This window comes from Camarhynchus parvulus, chromosome 6 (genome assembly GCF_901933205.1).
Source record: "Camarhynchus parvulus chromosome 6, STF_HiC, whole genome shotgun sequence".
In the NCBI taxonomy this organism is placed as follows: Eukaryota; Metazoa; Chordata; class Aves; order Passeriformes; family Thraupidae; genus Camarhynchus; species Camarhynchus parvulus.
The window spans coordinates 24098869-24122760 of record NC_044576.1 but is presented as its reverse complement, the minus strand read 5'-3'; the positions used below and the strand labels follow the sequence as shown (position 1 = coordinate 24122760).

The following is a 23892-nucleotide window of genomic DNA, read 5'->3' as shown; positions in this document are numbered from 1 at the left end:
CTAGACTATTGGTACTTCAACACAAAGAAATCCAAAACCATTGAAAGCAAGCTTCTGTTTAATAAAAACCACCATCATCCTGACTGTTGTAGAACCAATGGTTTTTAAGAAAGAAACTATTAAAATACTTTCTTCCTAAAATCCATCTATATATAGCACTGGGAAAACTGAATTTACTCAAACAAATCTGAGTGAGATCTTTGCTATGCTGTGTTAGGGATGTCCAATGAATCCAGTAGATTTAATCTCAATTAAAAATCAGTTTTTATTCATACTGTGAAATGAATAACAAGAATTTGGGCAAAATTCGTAGAGTAAATAGAATTAAGTGTTCCATGGTGAAGCCTACTCTTTGTGGGTGAGATTAAAATATTTAGACATGCAATTTGGCAAAGAAAGGATGGAGAGCTATTAGTAATCATCAGAATGTGAAAGGTCTAGGAGCTTTATCCAATTCGTGTTGGATTCAGCCAGAAAAAAAAATAATCCTATTTACCACTTCAAAATGGATGCAAAAATTGAAACTAAAAAACCCGAAATATTAGGCCAAATGTCACTAAAATCCTGTAACTTGCAGAATCATCAGTAGTGCCCGTGGGAGATACTTCATCAAAATGTCTAGATGGACTAAGAAATTGAAACATCTCTGCCTTTTCAGATAGAAAATCCAAGTTTTGGGACAGCTCTGGCACTTAAAATATGGAACTGACTGCCAAACAAAGTGACAGAAATGTCACTGCTTAAAGACAACAAAATGTAATTGGTCATGCTAGACCTGTGCAGCAGCAAGAGAGCACAAACTTGTAGGGGAGAGATTGTTCTCTGCAGAGCAATTTGTCAAGCTGGGCTCTCATTTGGGCCCTTCCTCAGCAGGCAGTACCAGAGACACCAGTCCCAGAATTCTCTTCCATGCCACAGCAATCAGCCACAAACACTCCAGCCCCGCTGTGTTATTTCAGCAAAGACAATGGAAGTGAGGGACATCTCACAATATCCTTCATAAAAAAGGGGACTCTAATGGAAAAATGTCATGTTTGCAGAATGTAAACAGAGATTTCATAGCACCGAGTCTTCATTTTTATCACATCAGATAGCTCTTTCTTTCTAAAGAGAACTCTGAGGAAAGATAACTAAAGGTTGTTAAGTCCTGCTGCAGCTTTGGATTTATGATGGTAAACCATTTATTTTCCTAAACTACTTGCAACAAATGTTGCTAGGCAGAAAAAGCCAATAGAAACGCTTGTAAATGGTCTATTGAGAGGCAGAAAAGTAGAAGGTGACAAATGCTGAAATGACCAGATGATGTTTTAATTTTGAAACACTATAAGCAACATAACAAGTATTTAATGGCAAGGAATCAAAGACAGCTTTTTCTCCTTCATGCAGGGGGATCTGTAATCTCATACAAATAGAAACTGTGCTTCATTTTGTGCAGTGAGCATCTTTCCCCTGCACCTGAAAATACATGAGAGAAGTAAATACTACAGTTGCAAGGCTAAAAAAAATATTCCAGTCTAGTAAGATAAACTAAAACCCATGTAAAAAAAGCTATTTTCAGGTAACTAATAACATGAAGAAACACAAGCCAGTTGTTTCAAAATGTGGAGCCATTTTTTTGTGCCAGAACAGTTAGACTAGCCAAGATCATATCTTTAGAACATACTGTATCAGTTCCTGCAGTAGAAAAGCTGCGTGCTTGGTCTGTACTCTCCTGATCTTATAGCCACAGCAAATAAAATCCAATGTTATTCTGCTGTTCACCACCTCCTATTTCAAAAGAACAACGCCATGGAACAATGGTTTGTTTGTTTGTTTGGGTTTTTTTTTTTTGAGCCAAGAGGAACTTTTGTAGGGGAAACAATCAAGAAGGAGCTGAACACCTCACCCAATTTTCATGCTGCCCTTATTCCAGCCAAGGCACACAGGACCTTCATCTGCAGGGGTCTCCTGATTGCACCTGCTGTTCAATGTACTGAGCACCTGCATTCCCAGCTGGTGATGAGGAGCTGGGGCCACTGAGCACCATTTACTGTTTGATAACAGCTCCCAGGTGATGCAACACCTGATGGGGGCTGCACCCAGGCTGCAGAGGCACCCACTGAGCACAGGAGCCAGCAGACACCAGAGCAGGAATGGATCCAACAACACATCCAACAAAGGGATGCACCTCTGCTGGTGGGTCAGCCTTGTCCCCTGTGTCCAGCCTTGGGGCTGGCTGCATCCAAGATGCCTCCAACATGGAATCTTAATGATCTCTCTTACAGCAGCACCAAGCTTAAGTAAAGATTCTCCTTTCCCTCAAGCACCAGCTTTATCCAAGATCCACGGAGAACAGAGCCTCTGTCTGCCCCCTCCAGGGATACACTCATCAGCCACGAAGCCTTTGGCAGAACTGAAAAGGAAGAATGCCTCCTCAATCCTCAGTCTCATAAAGAAAAATTCCCTTTCAAGGGTCTTTTAAAGATTAAAAAAAAAAAAAGTCATCCACATGAATGAGCCAGTGCTTTATTTCATCCCCCTGAATTTTTTTGCCCTCAACTCTTTTTGCTAATAATTATAATGCCATGAAAGGGAAAGCGAGGAACAAAGAGCTCCAATGCCTGGGTTTCATCATCCAGGAATCATGGCTGCAATTTGAAATGTCACAGGTGCTGAGGCTCTCAGATATATAGCAAATCAGCCTGTCTTTCAGCATCACTGAATTTGGCCAACTCAGCCCAGAGTCCATTTGCTGCAGCATCAAAAATGAAACGCAGTTCTAGCAGCAATGCAAATCAGATCACATAATTGACAGACTATAAGTATTAGTAAAGACTGAGTATGTTTCCAGCCAAGAAGCAATACTTCAAACTACACTGGGGACTCAATGTAGAAATTATTGAGTAAGATTCTCTGGACTGCACTATACAATTAGATTATTACCATTACTTCTTCTCTGTGCTTTAAATCCATGAATCTGAGGATGTGCAGAGCTGCACTTCTACACAAAGCACCTTTCCGAGAATTTTCTTCCCACATTATAAACTGGAAAATGAGAAATCTGAGGACATTGGATTTGTTGCCATTTGTCAAGAGAAGAGTTGCCCAAACAGGAATGATAAGAGCAGAAAAATCTGCTGCATTATGAAAAACAGCTAGTCTTTAAACAGGATGTGAGTACTTGCTTGGGGAAGTAGAGGGCTTTTCCATTCAGTCCACAAAAGCACAAAGAGCTAAAACCTGATAAACTCAGGCTAGGCAAGCATGGGTAAGAAGGCATTTTGCTCTATTTTGTGTGGGTTTTTTTAAAAACAGGGAGGGAAACTGTTCCAGCAGACTGTACTAATGGATAAGGTAAATTCTTCATTGCTGCCGATTTTACAGTCAAGATAGGATGTTGTCCCAAGAGTTGTGCTCTTGATCAAGCAAATGTTAGATGAGGAAATAATCTCTGCTTAATGTCTATGACCAATTTTCTTCTCCTACATGATCTTGCACAGTGTTTGAGTACAATGCTCCTTCTGCCTTTATAACCTAGAAATTTCTTAATAGTTCCACATCCATGAGTCACCAGTGACACAGTTAGTACTTCACATCTTATCCCCATAGTTGCTTCTAGACAATTTTTTCATTTTATTTAGGATTACACCCAGTATTTCTGAGGAAGACTCTAGTGTCAAGATTCCTTCTCTAAAATGTATCTTCCCATGATAAAATCCCACTCTATATACGAGTATAGAGTATATACTCTATATACAATCACTTGGTAATTTTGCTCTGTGAAGGAGGGTGACTCTGAGAAAGCAAAGCGACAGTCTGTTCCAGTGAACAAGGTCCTAAGACTCTCTTTATATTGTGATCTCTCATATTTGACCACCGTGAGATAAATAAAGTCACTATCAAGGAGTTCTTGCCTATATTCACCAATTTCCCTAGTACTGTATCTGAAAAATCATTCACTGCCTCACTTTACAAACACAACAGCATTTGCCATACCTCCATGCCTGTTTAAGAAAAAGAAGTGAGATGCTGAGCTGCTCAAGATCCCTCACATTGCAAACGCACCTTTCTGCTCTTCCACCAGCTATTCAGCCAGCACTGCTGGCTTGAACACAGCTGCTTTGACAGCACTCACATTTCCAGCATTACTCCAGCACCAGCCAGCTGATTTTTGCACTCTGTGGTCTCCACTCTGTAATCAGTTGGAGAGGGCATCCAAGAGGTGAGATAAGAATTTTCATGTTCTCAAGCCATCAGACCCAAGATCCTATCAAACTGCTCATCTGCATTGCAATATTTTGTTTCTTGATGGGACTGAAATCAGAACAGATGATCTGCAGAGAGCATGGCCTCAGTGTCAAGTTAACACCTTTTATTCCATATTGTCCAATTTCCATGCTGGCTTCACTACCCTATTTACATAATATTCTAATGGACACATTTCAAGACAAGGTAGGATAGGTCACAAGATGCTGATAGGTAAAAAGTGTGCTGAATGCACTCAAGGAAAAATTTTTCAAGCTCCTCTCAGCTCCTTCCATAGTCAGCTTCTAATATGAAGCCTGTTGTACTGCTTTCCCCAAGTGATGTGGGTAAGAGGCTCTCCTATAACTGGAATACAGACATAGGGTTAAGAAAAATCCACCAATGTCTGCCCTCCCTCCCAAAGGCATGACTAACCAGCAGACATCTACCTCAAAGGCTAACATGTACCTTAAGTCCTTTAAAATGGACACTCCTCACCTTCCCAAGAAATCCATGCTCTGCTTTAAGGGTGTTTTTCCTAAACCTGCCTCTGCACTGCTGCAAAATACTCAGTAACTGGAGAATAGGTATTGGGAGGCCAGGCGGGGGAGGGAATGATTATGCTGTATATATTTGCATACTTACAGGACTGCTGTAAGAACAAAGTGTCCAACTGTTTTTCCTTAACTGAGCTATTGTAGCCTGGCACCTCTTTTCTAAAATTAGCTCCACTTACAGATGTTGCCATAGTATTTGTTGCCATACCAAGGCACACTTCATAGGTGATGTCATTTGTCATAAAGCAGAATGCCAGAGCTGTTTACCAGTTCTGAGCCTTGTTCATTTCTTAAAGCAAATCTGTCACCTCCAGAATTACCCGCACAGACTATGGATTATTGGAAGTTTTGAGGGGAAATCCTGCCTGAGCTCTGCAGTTCAGCATCTGCACCCAGCAGCCAGAGCCCTGCCCTGACACCCAGCTCTTGCCAGCTTCTCCTGAGGTAGATGGTTCCCACAGGGCTGCCCCAGGGTTAGCTCAGGGGATTTTCTCAGGCTAAGTAGCTGATATATGAAGACATGTTTCTCTTCATTACTTTTACAAGACCTGACCCAAAGTCTCTGGAAAAATGCCTGGAAACACTCTGACTTCCTTAGAATCATAGAATAGTTTGGGTTGGAAGTGACCTTTAAAGGTCATCTAGTCAAATCTCCTCCAAATTTGGAGACTACATTAGTGACCTACATCTAAAATAGGTTTCCTGTACATATTTCCTCACTCCAGATTAAATAATCATTGTACAATCCATAGCCATGCTCAGATTTTTCATATTTCTACGACTAAGTTCCCTTGAAACTTCTGAGAAGGATCTGCACCTCAGACAGCAGTCAAGGAAATTCTGGGGGTCTGGATTTCTTGCTCTTGCACTCGCTTTCTACCACTTCTGGAATCAGATGTATGATCAAGTACTTTTGAAACATTTCCCTTCACATTGGGCCAACTTTTTGCAAAAGCTGGAACCAGACTTGACTTTCTGACATGTTTTCTCCTTGTCCTTACTCCCAAGATCCCTTGCAGATTTTTCCAAGACCAAAGGCGAATTTCTCTACATGTTCACATGTAGAGAAAAATAATCAATGTTGTTCTGACTTCAGTCAGCCCTGAAGTGTACTCTCAGATTTCTGCTGCACAAAATGGTTTAGAGAAAACATCCAGCCTGTAAGACTCTAACCAGATTTTTTTCTGGATCATTTGCCCACAATGAAAACTCTCAGAGAATAAGCAGCCGGAGAGAGAGATAGATGACAAACACATTCCAAAATAATAACAACAATGCATTTTCCTTCTGCTGAACAGGCAGAGGCCCTGGGCCAAATTTCAAAGAGGAGTCAAGTGCAACTCATGTTTTTCCTGGCCCTTTCACCTACACAAGTTGCTTTACTTTCACAGCATCCTGGACTCCCCTTACATTTCAACACGTTGTTGACAACTTGCCCATTCCGTCCCTTGTGAATTTGCACACATTGCAGACCGTATCTTAAACAGTCAAAACACAGAATTATAAAAGGGAAGCAAGTGCAGAAACCAGCCCGTCAGCCCTCATCACTCCACACACTCATTTTCCATACAGAGATCTGGAAAATTGCCTTCACACACTGCACTGTAGCCACCATCCTTGCTTGCGTGGGCCATGCATAGCTGCACACCTTCCTGACCAGGCACAATAACAGATGGTTTTACAAGAGGTGCTTGTTCAGACACTCAAGTTGGGAACAGCCAAACACTGGCTAGAAAACCACAGCCATTGTGTGCAGCACCAGCCCTGCTCCCCTGTACTCTGAGCCAGCACAAGCAGCAAAGGCTCTGCGCCTCTGAGTGTCTGAGAGAGCACAGAGCAATCATAACATTTAGATTCATAAGATTAAGGTCACTTTATGAAATACTTCTAAAGGGAAATCCTTTAGAATTTAGAATCCTTTGGTGCCTCCCCATCTTGTTTACAACCTCCTTACCCTGAGAACTATAATTCACATGAAGAAAAATAAAACCAAGGAAAATTGTACCTTATGCTCCAGCTGTTCTTCGAAAACCTTGTAAGCCATTACATGTTAACTGAAATTCATTGAAGTCATTAAATCCATTTTTCCCCAAAGCCAGCTCTCTCCCTGAACACCCTCTGCTGTTGGAAATGGCAAAGAAAAACAGTGATAGGACCTATTTATGCCTGTTTGAAGGTGAGTCTATACTATCTGATTTTTAATTCCAATCTATCCACCACAATCAGGCACACCACACTGGTCCCTCAAACCACATGTTCCCAGCAGCCTGACCACTGTGGCAGTGTCAAATTCCTTCTCTCCACTTACAAAGGCACCTTATGCTAACTTTAGAGCACCACTTTCCAAGATCAATGATAATTGACTGATTAAGTATGCCTAATGCTGCCAGAATGTGAGCTGATTGTGTAATGGTGCTAATTAGTAACTGCCAGAGCTCATTCCAATTATTAACCTTTATGAATGTCATTTTTGAAGATAACAGTTTGCAACACAGCTTACTGCAGCATTTGTAATGGTTTTTGTCACATGGGATGAGAAGGAGCACAGTGACCAATGAAGCTGAGATAAAACACAAGAAAGGAGTCCTAAGAACAAAGGATTCTGACTGGCTTTCTGCAAGTGATACAGGGACTTTAACAATAGAAAACTGGAATATCTGTGCTAAGGAATTCAAGAACCCAGTTTTCCACAAGATCTGAGCTCCTCAATAACACCACTGCCAAGCACGCCTCAAAAGCTTCCTAACAGTGCAAGTACCAAACCAATTCCAGATGTACCAGAGGGACATAGCAAAGTGCCATGTCCAGTGATGCTCTGGAACCAGACAGACATCAGAAGAACAAGTTTGCTATTGCATACTGAGGGAAAGTACCATTCCCATGTCTGCACAGGCACAACACTGATTCTTCTGATATGTTATGTGACAGAGGATATTTCATGACAAACCACACCATGCACCCTGCTTGGATCAGATTCAGCTAACAACTAAGTTAGACCACAGCCTCCTTAACTTCACTCTCATCTGTCCCCTAAACAAACCATGTGCACTGTCACTATTTAAAAGGAGCACTTTCAAAAAGGAAATATGGACCTCTTTTAAGTCTTCTACAACAGATGGGCCATGTTCTTGTGCCCATCACTGTTAAAAAGCCACAGGACAACAAACATATAGAAACTTTTCAGGTGGTGTGACTAAAACCCCTCAGCCCCCACAATTAGGTAGTGTTGGTGCAGACCACTCTCCAAGCCTCAGCAAGGCAAATGGTCCATAGTCCCCCCTACCATATACTCTTCCAGAAAAGTAACCCCAAAGCTCTTCTTCCTTTGTTCCCCATGCCTTGTACAAAATAGAAAATGCACACTTGGGGGTAAAATGCTAAATGTTCTGTGGTAACTCTGTATTCCTCATAGACATCCCTTTTATCTTTATTGGTTACCCATAATAGAACCAATGGGATTTTAATCTTCCAGGGGACATTTATTCTTTACTTTGCTAAAGGCACCCTGAATGATGTACCATGGTCTACTGCTTACTCTGTAGCTTAACTACTCCATGGCAATATAACATTATATCTGAAACTTGACATTTGAACAGATGATCTTACTCCCCTGGTTTTCCTCAGACACACTTACAGCTGCAAGTAATCCAAAGAAAGGACAAGGTTTCCCACAGAATGGCTTTACAGAGACTTGTGTCTGGGGCACCTCATGGTCAAGCTTTTCTGTGATCCCTGAAGTAATTACACAAGACCCAGAGGGATCATACTTATGATTTTTCAAGGAAACTCATACACCCCTGTGTGGTGATGGATGTTATGTGATTCTCTTGTTTCCACACCAAGACCTGGGGCATATTACCTGTGTATGAACTACCCTTTTCCAAGCTGCCCTGACTTGTGCTCTGAACCTGCTGCCTACTCATCACCCCCAGGACCAAAAATCACAACCAGGCTTCCTTCTTAAAACAAATGATTCCTACAATTTCTAACATTTCAGAGAAAGAGGTGCAAGAGGACCAATGTGCATTTCTCTTTCCATGGGGCTGATTACTCTTTTTGAGCTCAGACTCCCACAAGGCCAGAACCCAGGCCCCAGTGATGCGTTGCTCTTTCTGCATAATTCTCTCCAGGCACAAGTCAGGACTTTTCGTAAAAAGAGGGCCCTGCACTCCTGGCAGCAGTTACAAATAGCTGGAGATTGTTGCATTTTGAATGCACCAGAACTCACCCAGGTCAGTTCACAGAGCATCTCACAACCCTGGACAAACTACCTGATTTTGGGGTAAGGCTTGGCAGTAAGAGCTGTATTAACAGCCCAGCCATCTTCCTCTTACCTGTCTCCTATTATCATCTTCCTCACAGATACCCTGAGCTAGACTACAAGATCCAGAAAACAACATTTAACAGTCCTGTTACAGAGGCTAAAGGATATTTTTGGATTTATCATCAACTCAACCTTTCCAATACACCACCAGATTTTTGCATGCCTGATTAGACCTGCAGGATGCTGAATGTCCAGCTGCTAGCCTGCTTCCAGATTCAGGCATCTGGACAGCAACCTTCAGGGAAAACTGGATATAACTGACTACTAATATTTATGGAGTCAATTTTCTAAAGTAACTGGCCTTCAAAGACCCAGAAACAAGGCCTAGCAATCTGGTTACAGAAAGGCCTCACTAGTCTTTCTACAGTTTTTGTTCAGAGGTAGAAATCCTAAATGTAAAAATGCACTAGCTTCCCACGATCTAGCAGTTTACAAGAGCTTTCATTTTCACTTGGTCAGGCATATACTGTAAAAGATTTGGCTGACAGATTTTACAGATGAAGCACATGTGTTAAGTCAATAAATCAAAGGCCGCCTTCCAGGCTGGGGAAATGTAGCCCTTTGTAAATATTATCTGGAGAAGTGACCACTTCATATGGGCACTTTTAACTTCACTAGAAGCCTAATGAATCTACCATGGACATAATGAATCTACCATGGACATAATGAGAGAGACAGACCAGACTACAAGAAAGATGGAAGGATTTCTTGCAAGTTTTTTAACAGCTTTTCTCCATCCTTATGATTATTTATAGCGATTATAAAATGGCAGTGCATTTGAGGAAAAAAAAAAAGAAATAAACCACCACAACATAATAAAACATCAATATAAACAGACACAACCATGTTGAAATACTAAAGTACTAAATTCTACAAGTTGCTGTACAAAGCATCCAAGATTTATGGCTTGATCTGAAGCCTAACTGGAAAGAACAGAAAAGCCAAGGGAGGAAGCAGATGGGAAGAGAAAGGAAAAGAACAGCTTGGTTCAAGAGAAATCTTGTAAGGTGATGCAAAGCCTACCTTCAGTGTGGATGGGGCACTGCCCTGCAGCACTGGAGCAAACACAAGGTGGCACCAACACAGAAATGTTCTGTGCAAGAACCTGGGGCTCCTTATGCAGGCCTGACTGCCTAGACAGTCTGTGGCAGTATCTATCTCTGTCTGACTCATCAGAGGCCAGGGAATTTCTGAGCCATAGATGAAGTCTTTGCACATACTACAATCCTTGAAAGATTTTGTCTCTGATTCCAGGAACCCATCTAAAACATGAGTAGAACCAGGCTCCAGCAAGGAGATGCACAGATTAAATACATATTGTCCTAAGAACCACATTCTTCTACTGGCTCTGAACCTTAGGTCAATGCTTCTTTATTCCTTTGGAACCAAAGAATTGGTGAGGTTGGAAGGAATCTCTGGAGCTCATCTAATCCAACCTCCTGCTCAAGCAAGGCCACTTAGAAGACATTTGCCCACAGTCAGTCCAGATAGCTTTTGAATATGTCTAAGGATGGACACACCACAACCTCCTTAGACAACCTCAGCCAGTGTTCAGTCACTTACATAGTAAAAAACGTTTTCCATCACATTCAGAGGGAACATCCTGAGTTTCAGTTTGTGCCCATGCATTGTCTCTTGTCCTGTCACTGGGCAGACACCTAAAAGAGTGTGGCTCCATCTTCTTTTCCCCCTGCTTTGAGGAATTTGCACACTTTGATGCAATCCACCAGTCCGACTCCAGCCTTCCCTTCTCCAGACTAAAGAGCTCTCCCAGCCTTTCTTCCTATGAGATGTTCTACCCACTCACTTTAGTGTGAACCCGTCCATACCACATAACATTGTAAGATTTTTAACATACTCTTTTCTGGCCACCTCCTCTCCCAATCCTAGTAGATGAGACTCAGTATGGAAGCTCTTATGTAATTTATTAAGAAAGTTTTATTTTTCACTAATCTATTTGCATATTTATAAGCAAATTTAATGTGTGGTTTTCATTACTACTGGCACAGATTCCCATTGAATGCATTCCCTACTAATCTGTGCCAACGAAACTCCTCTGCACAGCAAAGAGTGATCAGAAAAATACATTAGTAAGGTCAAAACAAATTCATCTTTACGTGCGGCTTCCTGCAAAAAGTTTTGCAGTCGACATCCAGATCTCATTAGAATGTAAGATTAGATAACTCAACAAAAGGAGCAGCTCTTTAAGGAGAGCAGTGGAATTGCTGCTCCAAATGATAAAAGAAGAGATGGAGGAGTCAATTCCTGTTAACAGGTGCGGCTCTGCTGATGCAGCAACAGTCACAACACCCACAGGATCTGCAACAGCAGGTTCTTGGCTACAGACTCCCTCCTGAGTGCTGCCTTGCTGCTTCTAAACAAGTAGGCAAAGCATTACAAACACACTTCACCTGCCAGCCCTGACAAGATGACTTCATAGGGACAGCGAGGCTTCAAAAGAACATTTGCTCTTGGCAAAGCTTCCTCTGACCTGCTCCACCAAAGCCCCAGAACTGAATGCCTGGGAACATGACCAGAGCTCGAAATTCATTGCTGATGAGATAGGATGTCTCCTTTCTTCAGGAGCCATAACCAAAGAAATTCACCAAAAAGGATAGAAAAGCTATAATAATTATAGCATATATTAGTTGAGAACACAGGGACAAGCATATTCTTCCAGCTTCCTAGAACACTGCATTTTTTTCCACAACAAATTTCATTAGTTCACACTGAGTTCCTAATGCTTATAAATCTACACTGGAAATATCTTTTGGCATTAAATTCCCTAAATTTCCCAGTTTATTATCTAGTTTTCTGGAATGGTATGACTAGAGATCAGAACAGGTCTAAGTGTCCATTGACCCAGCTGAGTGCCTAAAAGGACTGGCTTAAAATTAAATTATGCCAAAGATATTTTTGGTCAGGTTTTCTTTTTTTTATTTTGGGTTGTGCTTTTTGGGGTTTCTTTCAAGCTACAATTTCAAAGAGTACTTCCAGGCCAATGAAACACCTTTACTTGCAAAATGTAGTAGCATCCAAGAGATACCAAGTGATGGAGATCCCACCTGTGATGCAGAAGACTCAAATCCCTTGTTTGAATAAGATGGTCACAGTAGACACACCAAATTACAAATATTTGTGTTACCTGTTAATCTGCCACAGAATATTCTTGGGAAAGTATATGAAAGAGATAAAACATAGCATGATTTCTTCCCAGGGTCTGTCATCCAGTTCTCTGGACTTCGAGATCTCCAGATCCCAAACCCACTAAAATACTGTGGAATATCACATCTCCAGCACAATCTCAGCAATTCCATTAGAATACTTAAAGCATGAGAGCTCATTGCTGACAAATAGATAACAAAAAAAAGATGTTTCTGCAACTCTGATCCAAAACCTGTGGACTTGTCTGTTCCTTCATTGTTATAAAACACTATTACGTTATTCAGCCACCAGCAGAAATATCCTCCATTAATTCACTGAGTCCCCTTTTGAAATCCATTTATGCTTTTATTATTTCTGCCTCACAGCGTCCTGTAGCAATGAGTTACACAATGTAATTACTTGAGGAATAAAAAAGCATTTCCTTTTATACTTATTCAGAGCAAGGGCTTGAACTTGGATCTTCCACACATAAGATTAGAATGAGTCTCTCCCTGGAGAGATTCTCAGTATCTCCTGTTGCAGCTCTTTTGTAGAATATAAATAATTCAGGAGAGACGGCTGGGGCTCTTACCTGAATTGTGGAAAATTAAAGCAAAACACAGCTTGTTTTTCTCTCTGTACATTTTGTTTGTAATTCCACTTTCATCCTAAGAACGTTTCCTCAACAAGTTAGGAATTTGATAAATTGCCTTTTCTTTTTGCTTCCCTGTATTCAGCCAGAAAACAAGATGCATCCAAAAGTTCCCAGGTCTACTTATTGAAAGGAGCATCCCAGTAGCCCAGTTTTTGCTATGAGATCAACACATACGTACAAACACATAAGCTCTCCAGGTATATTCAAAGTGCACATTCCCCACCCAAACACATCTGCAGCATCCACTGTCAGTGACCAGCCCAGTCCTCTCACAGCCACACATTTGAACATCAACAACTTCAGCCCTGTTTTCAAGCTGCAAGATCTGTGTAAATGGGGCACAGAGTGGGGATGCGTAGCACAGGTTAGACAGGAATTACCTGCACATGAAAATGTGAACCCCTGTGCTCCCACCATTCAACACCAAAACGAGGTTCTGGGGCAGAATGCAGAAAAAGCCAAGATTTACCTCTTCAGAGATTCACAGGTATAAATAAATAAAGCCTGGGCATTTATTTTTAAAATAGCAGACTATCCAAAACACCATTACAATCTACAGTTCTGTTTTTATTCATTCTCTCCAATTCAGTAGGAATTTCACCAAAGAGTAGGGATGAGCAGATGCAGGAAGCAGCACATTAATAAATCAAAAGTGTCATTAAAATTTGTAAACTAGTATCTTCTGGGAAGTCTTGGCAATTAGTCTCAGAGCTTTCTTGGCAAACAAAAAATTAATAAATCCAAAAGGCCCCCTGTCTGATGACATTCCCACCCCCACAGAAAGGTCACTAATGAAGCAATTAAGAGACACAACAAATGGACCAGTCAGCAGGCTGGCTCACAAAAGACAAATGAGCTTCATGAAACAAGAGGACTAAGACATCTTAATAAGCAAAGGTGGGACTTCAAACCACACACCACCCCAAGACACATATAAAGGCTTTTAGATTCATTTGCTGGGATAATGCTTTTTACATGATTTTGCAGCGGCCCCCTTGGTCTCCACCATCTCTGAGGCAACATTAACACAATTACAGCAAGGAACCACCAGAAAGCAAAGGTGTGAACATTATTATTCTATTTTTGGAAAATCCTGTGGGATATAACAGGGTTAGGGAAACATGGGGAAGGAGACAAATGAAACTTCTCTACAGAAGTTAGGCTTATACTTAAAAAATAAAGTATTAAAAAAAGGAAGTCTTATCTTCATTACTATTACTGATTTTGCCTAATCCTAAAGCATAGCCCTGAATTTAAGATAAGCCTAATAATTTTTATTATTGGACATTTAAAACAGTTTTAACTCACACTATCCCTTTGTTGTAATGACAGCATCTCCTTCTAGTATTAACTGCAAAGAATGTATTCTCTGGGCACTACCTGGGGCTCTGGTGCATTTGAGGAGGGCTAAACCTATGGTTCATTCTGTTCAACTCCTTGAATTAATTTTTTTTTAATTACCATGAATCATCCCATTCAGCTACACACAGCCCAAGCAAATCTGATCAATCCCTTCCTGACATCCACAATTAAATATTTGTTTAGATCACACTGTTAAACTAAGAGCCACATTTTCATTTGGCAGCAGCTGGCCAATATGCAGCTACTGTGCAAGTCCCAAAGGGTTCCAGTGTGGCTCCCATGCCAAGGTGACATCTATGACTGCCAGCCAGGATGAACTGGACCAGGCTGAACTGGACCATCCACTGTGGGGGAACTACTAATCATCAAGAGTACTGGAGGTTAAGAACTGCATAATTCTGGGATTTTGCTGAAGGTGTGCACTGATTGCAACTCAGGGAGCTGGGAGCCTCGAGGAACAACTCTCACACCGGATTGTGGTCATCTGCTGTGGTTCCCCATTCCCTTGGCTCTTCAGCAAACACAGTCTGCACCTAACAGCTCTCAACCACAAAGAGTTTCATAGCTGGCTCACATAGCCTAAAAAACTCACCATTGTTAAGGTAAGTTATTTATACATTCTAGCCAAAAGCAACAATAGAGATGCCAAACTTTTAGTTGCCCTGGTTTTCAAATCCAAGAGAGATCAGGGTGCCTGCACACACAGCTGGCTCCTTCCCTCAACGCCCTGATGGTGGCTCACTGCAGATGCAAGAAACCCTTCTCCTCATCAGCACAGGATTTCTGCACTTTGCAGCATTATTAAAAAGTGCCAAAGAAGATGCAATAATGGGAAGCATTACTACTTTGAAAATCAGCTCCATTAATTTTACGCCTGAATACAATCATCCAGAAAATAGCACATATCGAAGATGCATGTCATCAGCATAAAAGTGGAAAATTATAAATGTAATCAAATTTGACAATACTGAGAGGAGATGTCAGCTGCTGGTCATGGAGACTGCATTTCAATACAGCAAACTGCAGGAAAACTGCAATGGCCCAGTGGAGCCAAACCAGTGCTAAACAAGAGGTTGTGGCACAAACCAGAATTTACCATTCATAATGCGGTCTAAATAATATATTGACACTGGGATAGAAATACTCTTAAGAAAGCTCTGTCATGACCTATTTCAGGTTTAGCTTGTTTTACAGGGGATGATATGGAAATTTGAGACATGCTTTTTGAATCTCCTGATCCCTGACTTCTTTACTCACCAGTCTTAGAAGCTGCTCCATCTGGAGCAACCAGACTAAGCCTCAGTTCCCAAAGGGCGCGTCATAGAATTCACAGAATCACTGGGTTGGAAGAAACCTTAAAGATCATTGAGTCCAACCCATGCCCTAACACCTCAACTATACCATGGCACCGAGTGCCACAGCCAGTCTTTTTTTAAACACATCCAGGGATGGTGACTCCACCACCTCCCTGGGCAGAACATTCCAGAACTTCATCACTCTTTCTGTAAAAAACTTTTTCCCAATATCCAACCTGTATTTCCCTTGGTGCAGCTTGAGACTGTGTCCTCTGGTTCTGTCAGTGCTGGCTGGAGAAAGAGACCAACTCCCACCTGGCTACAACCACCTCACAGGGAGTTTTAGAGAGTGGTAATGTTCACATGACACCACATTCACCCTTTCCCACCTAGAGCAGCCCTTTGAAGGAGGCTCTATGTGCCACACACCAACCTAGGACATGGAAATCAGCGTGAGCCGGGAAATTTCTGCAGTGCTAGAGGTACACTGGCACATGCTGGGGGTCTCTGGGGACTGTGGGAGGCTTGAGAGGCAATTCCATGGGAGGAAACAACGTGAAGCCCTCTGGTATTTCAAACAGAGCTGAATGAAACAGCAATGGACCACATGAGGCAGCCTGCAACCAAGCTGGGGGGTTTTACTCCTCTCTGCTCCAAACTAGGGCTGCAGCTGCTGCATTTTGCAGCTGCCTCTATTAAAAAAGCTGAAAGGGTTTTTTTCTAACTCAACAAAGAGACTGAGACAACAGACTAACCTCTTTAGGCACAGCAGCCACAAGAGTGAAAAAAAAAATGCTTGGGGATTTTTGACTGCTGCCATGGAGACATAATTTCTTCGTTAATAAACAAGAAAAAAAATATAAATTTCTTCATCGGCATTTTAGCCTCTTAAATAGAAATAGTTAGTCACAATTTTGGGTTAATGCATGGGCCAGCATTATGTACAATCAGATAATTTAGCCAGGAAAACAGCCAGAGGAGGGGAACTCCAGGGGACCCATCTGAGGTGGGTAAAATGGTAGCAGGGACTCAGAGCTGACACATGGAAGTGCTTGCACTTTGGAAGAAAATCTAAACTGCTCCCCACTGCCCAATTAGCTGATGTGTTGCAGTCATGGCTGTGGCATTGATCACAAATAGCTCCTTGCTCACTTGTGCCTCTCCTGTCTTCTGCATCACCCTATTGTCTCTCTATCTTCACCTGAGATTGAGAACTCCCTTGAGATGGAAGCTGTCTTTTTAGCTACTGCAATCCAAATAAATAAAATAAAGGAATACATTCCTGATTACTAAAGCAGGCAACAATGGAAAACCTTTCATTCCAGTTATCTTAGCAGAAAGAAACTGCTCAATACACATTGGTTGAAACAGTTGAAAACATTCTAAATACTCCAATATCAACTTTAAATACTTATCTAGAATGTTCCCACAACCCTATCTCAATACTGTACAGTTTAACAATTCCTCTGAAGAGCCTGGCACCTACTCTTTAGAGAGTTCATATTTCATACAGATCACTCCTGTATGCTTACAGTTCCTCATGGACAATGAAGTTTGATGCAGGGATCCTGGCCTACAGAGAGTCTGGGAATTAGAGGTGCTCCAACAGCACTTTAAATCTGTAAACTTATATGGTTTTGATTTGAAGGGATTTTTTTTCCTTTTGTTGATGGAGAAGAGGTGTTAGTGGGGTGAAAAAAAATTCTATGGAAAGCATATGGCCATCCCTTAATTCATTTTTTTTATTTAAAGCAAGCAGGATTCTTTACACAGTTAGATAATTCACTAGGCAATGAGAACTGATGAAGGGTTTGCATGTCTAAAAGCTTAAATAATTTTTACAGTTATATTTGTTGACCTATGAAAAAGACATCTCTCCAGAAATTCATAAACAACTCACACCGTCACAAGTATAGTAAAGTAGCAATAAAGTAGCTTCCTTTCATAGGAGGAAAATTATCACCTCCACTCAACTCAGTGGGAAAAACAAAAATCTAAACCACAACTGACAGGTATCTCCTGTGATGAAGAAGAGATGTGGCATTCACAAGGAAGAGGGGGTGTGTGGCTGTGTGTTTTTTCCTTGAAGCTGGCTGCTTCAAGGCTGGCTGCTTCAGTAGCAATAAAGACCTTTTGTGTGATTGTTTGAGCCCCAGAAGCATGAATTTGGATATTAGAGCAATGTCTGTGTTCTTGCATTCAAATGCTGACTAGAATTTCCCCTGTCTAAACTCATACCAGCCTGATACAGGAGCAGTTTTCAAATGTAACTTCTAATTCTCCTCTCTTCCTCTGCTGCTCTCACTCCCTTTTTAAATAACATACAGGATGTTTTCCTATTGATTTACTTGTTTTTCTATTTAGATGCAGGGATTAGAAATTCTTTTCATATGGCAATTCAGTTTTCCATTAAAATAAGCCTCTCATGCTATAAACCCAGGGGGAACTGAGGAGGAGATTTTGATGCAGGGAGCAGGTGGAGGCAAGATGGTATTTGGAGATTGCATTGCACTCTGCTCTATCTCAGCATCCTCTGCTGTGTAATTCATTGCTCTCTGCCACAAAAGCCACACTGCTCTCTTGTGAAGGCAACTGTATTTGCCAAGTGGTCAGGATAGATATCAACAGCACCACGGCTCAGATGGGCAGGCTCAGACTCCTGGCTTAGTCATATTTCCATAACACAGGAAAAAAAAAGCCAAACCCCTTGGAAATGTACAGATCATCTTTTGATACACAGTTGAAGTTGCATTCAGTTTGTGATCTGTCTACAAAAAATAACTAAAGAAAGCAAACCTCTTGCCAGGAGGCTTACATTCATTCTGCAACGACAAATCCTCCTTTTAAAATTTTCAGGGTCTCAAAAACGAAAATATTTAAAAACACCAATTTAAATAATGAAAAGATTCAGGGCCCTAAATGTGCAAATAGAACAGGAAATCCCAAGAAAAGGAGTATTCCTCTGGCTTATTTCTTACACTTAGTATCTATTTGCATTTCTACAATGTCCTTTGCAGAGAAACTCATAGATGCTCTCCAAGATTCCACACTCCCCTGTCAAGTAAAACATGGCTTATTCCTGAATTTTCCAAGCAGAAAATAAGGTTTAGAGCCCAGGAATCTACCTACTAGCTCTTACCCTGAGCTTTCCTCACAGACTTAGGAGAGATCCTGAGAAGTTCTAACTTCTCAGCCTCTCTCAATCTCCAGGCCCCCCACTGGCCCCTATTTCACTGGAGACCAGCTGCAGAAGTGTTCCAGAACACACTCCCACAAAGCAGTGAGTTTTCCCAGCTGACCAAGTGCTGGATGCTTTCAATTGTATTGATGAATAATTACATTTCTATCACTTTGGGAAGCCTCCAAAAGGGGTGCTGCTATTACCTTTCTGCAGAGCTCAGGTGATGCTGCAAGCTCAGGGTAAAGACAAGGTTTGCCTGTTTGTTACATTATTTATGCAGGGCAGATTGTTTGGCAATTACATTTAAAGTACAATCACTGTGCCATTTGTACTTGCTACGTAAAGAGGCAAAAGTTTTTTAAGGCATTAATACCTTGAAAAGTACCAGGGTAAGTGGAAATGACTGTTCTCTCTTATTAGCTCCATGGTTATTTATACTTTTGCAGATTACCATGGTGCAGTGCAATTAGGCTTCTTAAGTACTGTTCAAATTGAGACGTTTCAAGAGCTCTACTGAATAATTAACCCTTAAATACATTTACAGGAATAAACCCTCAGCAAATGGCCAAAGCCTGCTCCAAACAGAGGCTTTTAAATGCACTGTGAAGAAAGAAGTACAAGAGACCATCTGCCAGGAAGGGCTCACACTCAAGCAAAGGCTACAATGCACTGACCATTCCACCAACACCTTGAGCAGGTTTTACAATAGCTATAATACACCAGGTAAATCTACAACAAAGCACTTGGTCTCACCACCCCTGGCTGCCTTTTTTTCTATGTACCTAGGGTAAAAAACACCTGATAGCAATTCTGTTAAAGGCATACCACTCCACAGGCAGGATAAAACAAGTTGGTGATTTCAAATATCAGGGAACTGACCTGTTCATAGAGCTGAGTTTGGGGACTGATGGGATTTTAAGTTATTTCTTTATTTTAAATGCAGACACAGACTTCCAAACACACACTCTGTCCAGAAGCATGTTTCCCCCGGGCAGGACAGTCCATCTCCCATGCCAGACTAGGAACATGGCAGCTATGGACACCATCCAAGTACATCCACAGTGGAGAAGACACTGTGGCATCTCCAGTCATTCAGCAGCTACTCTCCTTACAGCCCAACACACAGTCACTACCAAGATGACCATCTTAGCTCACAGGGGTGAGAAACAGGGCTAGGATCAGCTAAGATTGTATCACACACTGTGTTTAATTCCTTCTCAGACACAGGTCTAGCAAGCGTGTACCCATCTGTAGAGCTTGTTCTCATTGCCAGCCTCACAGCAGAAAGAGGAACAAAGGGACTTGTTTAAGGACACTCAAAGGTGAGAAGAAAACCAAGGTCCTCTGTGTCAGGGAAGTGCCATTACATGATGAAACCCTCTAGTTTGCAGACCCCACTTCATTAAAGGAATGTGTCCTAATCTTGCATCCCTTTCCCAAAGAGCAGCTCCATTTGTCTCAGATTCTTTCTGTGATGAGCTCAGATACTGCCCCATGCCCACAGCCCGGGTCAGCCCCCAGACACAGTGCTGTGATTTCCATGTTCCACGTACCTCCACAGTGAGCTCTCCGTTACACTCCCCAAGTTGAAGTCGTAGAGCTTTGTCAGAATGAGAATCACCTAGAGAGGGGAAAGGGAGGGAGTGGGAAAGAGAAAAAGGGAAAAGAGAAGGAAAAAAAAGGTTGATGTTAGATTTTGTAACAATACAAAGGGCATCTGAAACCACCTAAAAGAGAGCTGAGCCTTTATCCATTAAAGTTGCAGTATTATAGGATAAAGTAGGTTTAAAAAACAAAATGGGAAATCATTAGCTTAGTGCATTGTATAACTAGCAACACTTATTTTAATCCCAAAATGTTTTGCATTTGAAATAAAACATGCCACCAGGAATTAATCAGACTTTGTGAGCTGACCTCTCTGCAACTATGATTATACAAATTCAGGAATGGAATCAAATGCACCCTTGTTAATTGAATAGTTCAATCTAAAATTACAGTCCATTTCTTTTGTCTCTCAACATTCTATCGTTAATTATTCAGTCTCCACAGAAAGAACTAGCAAGTTTTTTTATGTAGATCCCCATCCAGCAAAACAGTCCATCTTGCCTACAGTCAGCTTTGTTTTCTCCATCTGCTGTCACTGACTCCAGAGCATAGGAATTCCTACATGCCATCACCTTCCCACAGTGGTAAGAGGGACATGGAGTGTGACAATTCTGCTTATGCACTGAGCAGGACAGACCTTCACGTGGATCTTTAGTACCCAAGGACAGCCAGAGGCCGCAGGACTCACTGACTTTCTGGAGAAAACACTCCTGAGTCATGCCCCCGCAAAACTGAGGCTGGGGAAGAGGGAGTTGAGCAGTACATGGGGGACCACAGAGGAATATACTTTCTCTCTGATCTACCTGGTGCTGTGACCTGAGATTTCACAGGTAAATGTAATCCTCCTAGCTACAAGCTACAACGCCCAATGCCCTTCTCTCCAGAAAGGCAGTTATACATTCCGATAGCTTTGGAGCCTCTGTGCAAGCTCCCAGGCTCACGTGGGATGAGGGAAGAGAGGGAAGGTAAGAGCATTTGAGAATCTGCTCCTTGCCTTTTTAGCATAACTAATGTCATACAGTTCATTCCCTTGGATTCTACAGGACCAGCCTCAAGGAAGAGCTCCAGGGCACCTCTTCATTTTTGTTTTGCATCATTTTAACATTTCAGCATCATTTCCTCCTTGCAGGATTCAAGCACAAGCCAGCTTCCCTCACATCTGCTCCAGCTGTGAGAGAGAGCAAAGTTTAAAGCTTTGCAGAAAAATGCCAAAGGATTAATCAATATCACAGCTGCTGCAGCACTCGTTTACTGTCAGCATAGTACCAGGAAAAAACCTGTTCAAATTGTAAGGGACCTTGGTACGTGACTATGCACTCAGTGCCCATCTTAATGACTTTAGAATAGATGCTCCAAGCATTCCTCCCTCTCCTGGATTCACTTTTACCATCCCCTATTGCATTTTTCCTTTTATTTCCCCACGCAGAGACCTTTAGGAAGAAGATAATAGCCAAGCTGCTTCCAGCAGGGTGTGAAAAGAAACCTGCCAGGCAGATTTGAATCAGCATATGCAAGTCCATGTCAGCTGAAACCAACACTATCCTATGGGGAAATAAGGCTAACATCCTTTCTAATGCAGCCTAAACCCTGCACACACCTTCCCATACAAAGGGGAAGAACCAGGTGCAAGCTGCAGCAACCAAGGTTTGTATGGTTTGTGTGCCTCCACCCCTTCCACCCAGCAGGGCAGCTTTCTCCCAGCTAAAACCCAATGAGAATGACATTTTTAGGCTGTTCCCTATAATCCCACAGGCACTCAGCCAGCACTCCTCTCAGGACCCTCTAGGAAGCCATGCTCTATAGCACAAGCCCTGCCCTGCCTGAAATTGCACCCCTTGTATTGCTCACAGCTGGGGAGAGGTTTCACAAAGTTTTGAGTTTCAAAGTCTAAGCACATTGAAGATGGCTGAGTTCAGTGGATCCTGGATTTATTCCTGAACACTGTAAATAAAATCTCTGTGTCTTGATCAAATTTCAACAGATTCTACCTTATTTCCACCCTAAATTGCAATTACAACTAAAGGTAGCATCCATACTCTCCCAGCTCTTTGTGTCTCTCCCCAGATCTCCTATGCCCTATATTTTTGAATACATCACGTATCTATTACCACCCTGCAAATCCCAGGATAACAACAGCTTTACAGAAGTGGGCTGAATGCTACTCAGCTTCTGCGTATAAATTCATAGTAAAAGCAGGTTGTTTAGTATGACTTTTCTGGATTTTTGCCTGGGATGACTGACTAACATCCATCTCTACTTGGTGATGCATGGAAAGCACAAGTATCCCTTGAGCAATGTCTTACACACAGTCCCAGGAAACTGAAGGAATTTCCTGGGGCAGTGGTAACACCTACAGCAACCTGTCCCTAAAATCACTCACTACATGAGCCCAGGACAGGCAACATTCCCACACCACTAACCCAAGCAGCTTCCACTCTGCTCTCGCTTGCTTTTGAGAAAAAACACCCCAGATTCAATAAAGACCACTCTTGTAAGGGTTTGGGAGTCTGAAAACCAGAGAGGATCTGAGAGTGTGAACACACAACCTTCCAAGAAAAGCTGCAAAAGCACTTTTCTCCTACACACTGCCACAGAGCAAACTCAGCTGCTCAGGGAACACCATGGGGCTGATTCACAGACAAGAGCCTGAGAGGCAGGGCTGGATCCTGAGCTGTTTCATGGGCTCTGTTTGACTCAGCTCTGCAGAGGAAACATCAAACCCTTCCAGAGGATATTCTGAGGCACCAGCAGGCTGCCCCAGCCATGCTAAGAAGAAACATGAGGCAGGGGCAGATGTGGGAAAGTACCAGATTTTCTGACATTGTGTTGTTTGAATGCTTTAGTTGAAAAAGGATGAAACAAAATAGAAGGAAAATTGGAGACATTTTCCAAAAGTGAATTCCGACAGGAAAAAGAAAAATAAGGAAGGTTTTTCCCTTTTTAGACTCAGGCTGAGACATTTGATTCCAATTTCTGCTCTGTAGTCAAAGAAGCTCAGCTTGTTTTTGTGAACACTAACAAATTACTTTTTTTTTCTGTGCCAGTGTAATTTTGCATGAAAATCTTGATGCTTTTCATTTTAAAAGCTGAATTCTATGAAAATTGGAGATTTTATAATTAAGGCACTATTTCAAAAGAAAAGCATTTTCTTCCCCTGAACTGAGAGAAATCTGGAATTGCCACCCCATAGAAAATGCCCACTCTGCAACATAAATTAAAACATTTTGCTCTGGGGAAAAGAAATACAAATTTATTAAGTTCCAAGCAATTCAGAAACAGCAAAAACTTACACTTGGGCATTATTTAATCAAAATAAAGAAAACACCTTTATAGTGCCAAATTAACCTGTTTCTATTCATCAAACCAATCTTTCCAAAATTAATTCCAAGTCAGCTCAATGTTAAACTGCATTTTGCTATGGGATCATACTTTTCACTTCAGGAAATGCAGCTCAGATATGAAATTTCCTCATCTCCTGCAGGCTAGGTTCCACACACTATACTGTGCTTCCCAGGACACCCCAGGGCAGGTATCCCTTGGGACAC

General features: G+C 41.8%; 1 protein-coding gene across 1 annotated transcript in view; it reads right to left on the bottom strand.

Moving 5' to 3' along the window:
- The window catches only part of SORCS3 (sortilin related VPS10 domain containing receptor 3), a 261645-nt gene that overhangs the window by 159562 nt on the left and 78191 nt on the right, over positions 1 to 23892 (bottom strand). Inside the window, 1 exon segment of the mRNA XM_030951534.1 lies at positions 20296 to 20363. Coding sequence (XP_030807394.1) covers positions 20296 to 20363 — 68 coding nt within the window.